The sequence below is a fragment of the Cebus imitator genome, unplaced genomic scaffold (genome assembly GCF_001604975.1).
Source record: "Cebus imitator isolate Cc_AM_T3 unplaced genomic scaffold, Cebus_imitator-1.0 Scaffold71, whole genome shotgun sequence".
NCBI lineage: Eukaryota > Metazoa > Chordata > Mammalia > Primates > Cebidae > Cebus > Cebus imitator.
The window spans coordinates 4,999,908-5,006,708 of NW_016107386.1; the positions used below are offsets into that span (position 1 = coordinate 4,999,908).

General features: G+C 40.8%; 1 protein-coding gene and 1 pseudogene across 1 annotated transcript; one reads left to right on the forward strand and one right to left on the reverse strand.

Moving 5' to 3' along the window:
* Positions 1-1,293: 1,293 nt before the first annotated feature.
* On the reverse strand, positions 1,294-2,085 carry LOC108306277 (annotated as a pseudogene).
* Positions 2,086-2,145: 60 nt separating this feature from the next.
* Positions 2,146-3,715, forward strand: LOC108306278 (ATP-binding cassette sub-family F member 1; the record flags this gene model as incomplete). Its single annotated transcript, XM_017531110.2, has 1 exon — positions 2,146-3,715. A coding segment is annotated over one exon (1,011 nt), but the record flags the coding sequence as incomplete, so codon positions are not given.
* Positions 3,716-6,801: the final 3,086 nt, after the last annotated feature.

Consider the following 6,801-nt stretch of genomic DNA (forward strand, 5'->3'; position numbering starts at 1 on the left):
AAGACAACATATTTGTGAGTTTCACTCTTCCGGTTTCATGGTTTACAGTGGGTGTTTTTCATCAAAATTGGGAAATTTTTGGCCATTATTTTTTCCAATATTTTATCAGCTCCAGTTTCCTTCAGGACTCAATTATGTTAGATCATTTTATATTGTTCCAAATATCCATGAAGCTGTTATATTTTTTCAATAATTTATTTCCTCTCTTCTTCAAATTGTATTATTTTTATTGACTTGTTTTCAAGTTCACGTCTCTTTCTTCTTCAACCTACTTTTGAGCCCATCTAATGAGTTTTTAATTCCAGTTCTAGTATTTTTATTTGGTTCCTTGTATGTGTTTGTAGTTTCCATTTCTGTACTCTTAATCTCTTATCTTATGAAAACTACATTTTTAAAAAATTCTTTACATATTTACAATAGCTGCTCGAATGTCATTGTCTGCTAAGTCCAACATCTGGACCATTTCTAATTTGGTTTCTGTTGACCAGCAAAATGCTTTTTTTGGTTTATTTATTTTTGATTATAGATAACATTTTCCATATGTAGCGGGTGTATGTTTCTTATGTATCTCGTGAACTTTTAATTGAATACTGACATTACAATTAAAAATATTGCAAAATAGGATGGATGTGGTGGCTCATGCCTGTAATCTCAGCACTTTGGGAGGCCAAGGTGGGTGGATCACAAGGTCAGGAGTTTGAGACCAGCCTGGCTAATATAGTGAAACCCTGTTCCTACTAAAAATACAAAATATTAGCCAGGTATGTTGGTAGGTACCTGTAATCCCAGCTACTCGTGAGGCTTAGGCAGGAGAATCACTTGAACCTAGGAGGTGGAGACTGCAGTGAGCTGAGATCATGCCACTGCACTTTGGCCTGGGTGACAGTGCCAGACTCCGTCTCAAAAAAAAAAAATGTAGAGTAGTTGGATTCCATTATCTTGCTCTGACTAGTACTGATTCTTATTTTAACAGGCAATTCATTTACTGGCTGGTCACCTTAAACTTTTGTAGTTTTATGCTAACAAAGCATAAAACCAAAAAAAACCATTTTTTTTTATAGACGCTAATGTTTATTGAACATTATATCCCGTATAGTTTCCCATAATTTTTTCATGTACTAACTCGCGTAATTCTTTTTGTTGTTGTTTTTTAGAGATCTGAAGTGATTTTACCTTTATTTCCTTCACTTTAAGCCAATCATGAAATTTCACAGTGATTTCTGAGGTGGGTGCAGAAGGAAGGTGGTGTTACGAATTGTCAGGGCTGTAGCCCAGTTGCCTTAGGGTGATCCCTCACCAGGGCAGCGGGAGGAGCATGGACTGCCCTGCCAGCAGGTAGGTGATGTTCTGAGCGTTGAGAGCTGGTATGCTGTGTCCTCCGTAGCTTTCAGCCTGCGAAGCTCACTCAGACCATCCCCCTCAAGCCAGTCAGTTGGTGATCAGCTTGGCTACCTTGGAGTCACCCTCAGCCGAGATAATGGCCATCTTTTTCTGCCACTTAGCCTTTTCCACCACAAATCTGGCCCTCTCTGCTTCCTGCTGAGCCATCTGTTTGGCTTCCACTGCTTCTGTGAACTCCTTCCCAAAGGTCAGATGTGTCAAGGACACGTCCACCAGAATGATCCCAAAGGTGGCTGCTCCCTCCATAAGGCATTGATCATGTGCCTGGAGACCAGTTCTCTGTGTGATTAGCTCTCCAGCATCAAAGCGAGCTACCACTGACTTGAAGATCTCAGTGGTAATGGACAGCAGCACCAGCTCATCATAGTCCTCTCCGATGCTGGCGAAGATGCAAAGACAGGCCGGAGGAGGATGCTCAGTGTGATGTTGACATTCTGTAAATCGTTGCTACCAGTGATGACTGGCACATTATGTGGCTGGGAACGGCAAAGATAATTGGTTTCTGTACCCATGGGATGAGAAAGCGAGTCCCTTCCCCTACCACAATGACTGAACTCCAGGGAATCGGTTGAAGATGACAGCTCTGTGCCCAGCATCCACGTGATATAAGGCAGAGTTGACCACGCCTCCTGCAACAGCTAAGGCCAGGACAGACTTGCTGATGGACTCACACTTTGGCACTATACTGCATCCAGTATAGTAAGTATATATATATATATATATATACTATATATTCTGTCTGTACTTCCACTGGATGATATTGCTGATATCATCCACCTCGATGCCCAGCGGCTCCATTACTATAGGGGCAATTACATGACCTTCAAAAAGATGTACCAGCAGAAGCAGAAAGAACTGTTGAAGCAGTATGAGAAGCAAGAGAAAAAGCTGAAGGAGCTGAAGGCAGGCGGAAAGTCCACCAAGCAGGCAGAAAAGCAAACGAAGGAAGCCCTGACTCGGAAGCAGCAGAAATGCCGACGGAAAAACCAGGATGAGGAATCCCAGGAAGCCCCTGAGCTCCTGAAGCGCCCTAAGGAGTACACTGTGCGGTTCACTTTTCCAGATCCCCCACCACTCAGCCCCCTCATCCTGGGTCTGCATGGTGTGACATTTGGCTATGAGGGGCAGAAACCACTCTTTAAGAACCTGGATTTTGGCATCGACATGGATTCACGGATCTGCATTGTGGGCCCTAATGGTGTGGGGAAGAGTACACTACTCCTGCTGCTGACTGGCAAGCTGACACCGACCCACGGGGAAATGAGGAAAAACCACCGGCTGAAAATTGGCTTCTTCAACCAGCAGTATGCAGAGCAGCTGCGCATGGAGGAGACGCCCACTGAGTACCTGCAGCGGGGCTTCAACCTGCCCTACCAGGATGCCCGCAAGTGCCTGGGCCGCTTTGGCCTGGAGAGTCACGCCCACACCATCCAGATCTGCAAACTCTCTGGTGGTCAGAAAGCGCGAGTTGTGTTTGCCGAGCTGGCCTGTCAGAAGCCGGATGTCCTCATCTTGGACGAGCCAACCAATAACCTGGACATAGAGTCTATTGATGCTCTGGGGGAGGCCATCAATGAATACAAGGGTGCTGTGATCGTTGTCAGCCATGATGCCCGACTCATCACAGAAACCAACTGCCAGCTGTGGGTGGTGGAGGAGCAGAGTGTTAGCCAGATTGATGGTGACTTCGAAGACTACAAGCGGGAGGTGTTGGAGGCCCTGGGTGAAGTCATGGTCAGCCGACCCCGAGAGTGAGCTTTCCTTCCCGGAAGTCTTCCAAGAGACAAGCTTGTGTGGCTTGAAGTTCCCCGATGTCTCCCTTTCTCCTCTGAAGACTGCCTCTGACCTGCAGCTGACCTAGCAACCACTCAGGCACATGAAGGTGGAGTGTGACCTTGATGTGACCAGGATGCCACTCTGATTGCATCCATTTCTCTGATAGACTTGTTTGTTCTGCTTTTCTTCAGATAACTGACCTGGCCTTATCCTTGACATCCCTCTAAACAAACAGAGGTGACCACCTTGTTGTGAGGTTCCATCCAGCCAAATTTATGTGGCCAGTTGTCTGAAGACTCATCACTCGGAAGCCTGCCTCTGGTTCACCCTACAGCTTCAGGCCCAGCTGCCCCCTGGTCTTTGGGTGGTGCTGTTCTTTTCTGGTGGATTTAATGCTGACTCATTGGTACAAACAGCTGTAGAAGCTCAGAGCTGGAGTGAGGGTCTGAGGCCTTTGCCATTATCCAGCCCAAGATTTGGTGCCTGCAGCCTCTTGTCTAGTTGAGGACTTGGGGGCAGGAAAAGAAGGAAGATGAAATTGAATAAACAATAAAAAAAGAAAAAAAAAAAAAACAGTAATCTAAGAAAAAAAAAAAAAATAAAAAAAAAATTATCTTCCACAGATCTGTGATTTTGAGGTGTTTCTTCAGGTCCCTCTGTTTTAATAGGACTTAACTTGCAAACTCTGTCTCTCTTGTGGATCTCCTCAGTACTTGCTTTCAGACCTTGTTGGTGTGGATTGAGGGGAGAGCTAAACCAGAGCTTGGTTTTTACTTCTATAGTGTAGTCTTTTGGTGTCTCAACCAAATGCCAGCAGTGTTATTAACATTATTAACAAGATCTGTCTGTTCTACTAGGGCCAGGAGCTCTGCTTTTACTCTAACATTGCTTTTCTTCTAATATCTCTCTTCCTGTCTCAACTCTGTAATACCTGCTATCTGACAAACCTAGCACTATTTAACTCTGAATCAATTTAGGAATCACATGCAATTTTCCATGTAAACTCCTGGGTCTCCTTTCTCTGCATAGCTACCTTTTCTCTGATGTCATGCCTTGTAGATTACCAGTGACTTTCACCAGCCTGAACTCTGATTTCTGCTGCCTAAGCTCAGTGGGATCACTTTGATGTGCTAAGACTGAAACTCTCTGTACTTAATTCATGAAATTGTGCCCAGTCAGATCTAGATGATCATGGGCTCACATCGTTAGTTTCCTTTCTTTCAAGGGTTGTAGTCATGACCAATCTATTGTCCACTGCCTGAAAATGGTTTCCTCAAATAGTTTGTTCAAGTTTATTATTGCTTATGTCAGGAGAGCTTGTCTAGTACCAACATGACTGGAAGTGAGTCTACTGTTTTGTTTGTTTTCTATTTATCCTGTTTTGTTTTTCTTGTATGTTTTAATTTCCTGCTTTATTTTGGGGTAATCAAATCTTTAACTGTGTTATTTTATTTATTCTAAAGGCTTTTTAGCTATAACTTTTTATACTGTTTTTTAGTAGTTACACTAGAGATTACAATACAGGTCTTTAACTTACCACAACCTACTTAAGGTTAATATTATACTACTTTCATAAAATGAAAAAATTTTGCAACAATATAATTTTATTTAACTTCCCACCCATCATTTTTTATACTGTTGCCATGTATTTTACATTTATGTATATAAAAATCCCCACAATATAATTTTTCATTAAACTATCAATTTTTATTGTAGTAAAATACATGATAAAATTTATAACTATTTTAAGTGTACAGTTTAATAGTTTTAAGTATATACAGCCAGTTTGATTTTTTCAAGAAATTAATAAAAGATGGAAAATATCATCTGTTAAAACTATCTATATATTTATCATTTCCAGTCCTCTTTATATGCTTGAATTTCCATCTGTTGTTATTTCTCTTCACCAGAGAACTTCTTTGGCATGAAGTGTGTGCTTTTTCAAGATGAATCCTCTCTGTATTTGTTCATATAAAGATGTCTTTATTTCACCTTCATTTTTGTAGGTTATCTTACTAGCTATAGAATTCTAAGTTGACAGTGTTTTGCTTATTTTTTAAATGTCACACTTTTGTCTTGGCCTTTTCTTCTATACAGTGAGAAGTCAGTTTTCTTTTTTTTATTTTTTATTTTTATTGTACTTTAAGTTCTGGGGTACATATGCAGAATGTGCAGCTTTGTTACATAGATATACACATGCCATGGTGGTTCGCTGCACCCATCAACCTGCCATCTACATTGGGTATTTCTCTTAATGCTATCCCTCCCCTAGCCTCTTAACCCCTGACAGGCCCTGATGTGTGATGTTCCCCTCCCTGTGTCCATGTGTTCATATTGTTGAACTCCCACGTATGAGTTAAAACATGTGGTGTTTGGTTTTCTGTTCTTGTGTTAGTTTGCTGAGAATGATAATTTCCAGCTTCATCCATGCCCCTGCAAAGGACATGAACTCATCTTTTTTATGGCTACATAGTATTCCATGGTTTATATGTGCCACATTTTCTTTATTCAGTCTATCATTGATGGGCATTTGGGTTGGTTCCAAGTCTTTGCTATTGTGAATAGTGCTGTAATAAATGTGTGCATGTGTATTTATAGTAGAATGATTTATAATCCTTTGGGTATATACTCAGTAATGGGATTGCTGGGTCAAATGGTATTTCTGGTTCTAGATCCTAGAGGAATCGCCACATTGTCTTCCACAATGGTTGAACTAATTTACACTCCCACCAACAGTGTAAAAGCGATCCTATTTCTCCATGTCCTCTCCAGCATCTGTTGTTTCCTGACTTTTTAATGATTGCCATTCTAACTGGCATAAGATGATATCTTATTATGGTTTGGATTTGCATTTCTCTAATGACCAGTGATGATGAGCTTTTTTCCATATGTTTGTCGGCCACGTAAATGTCGTCTTTTAAGAAGTGTCTGTTCATGTCCTTCACCCACTTTTTGATGGGGTTGTTTATTTATTGTAAATTTGTTTAAGTTCTTTGCAGAATTATGCATTTATAGTGACTTTCACTTTCCAAGGCTGGATGTTTCTTTTCCTAGCTGGATGCTTCTTTTTCATGTTTCTATAAGAAATATGGATCAGAAATTGGCAAAGCTTTTCATCAGATGGACCTCAACAATGTATCACTGGACATGAGTGATAGAGAAGAAAATCCCAGGATGAGTAGGTTTACAGCTAAAACCTCACTTCCCCAGAGCAGCACAATTTTGATATACTTTTTTTCACTGAATTGTTCACTTTGTGTTTTTTTAATTGGATATTAACAAATGATAACTGTATATACTTACGGGGTACAATTGATGGTATATTTTACACACACACATACACACACACACACACGATTGAAATTAATTAATGAAATTAATTAACATATCCAAGCCTCAAATATTTATTATTTCTGCTGTGTAACTTAAACATTGTACCCTTTGACTTACATCTCCTCATTATGCCCACTCTGCAGCCTTTGGTAACCACCAGTCTGCTCTATCCTTCCCTGAGTTCAATTGTTTTAGATTTTATGCAAAATTTGTCTTTCCCTTCCTGGCTTATTTCATTTATACTAATGACCTCCAGGTTTACCCATGGTGTTCCAAATGACATAATTTCCA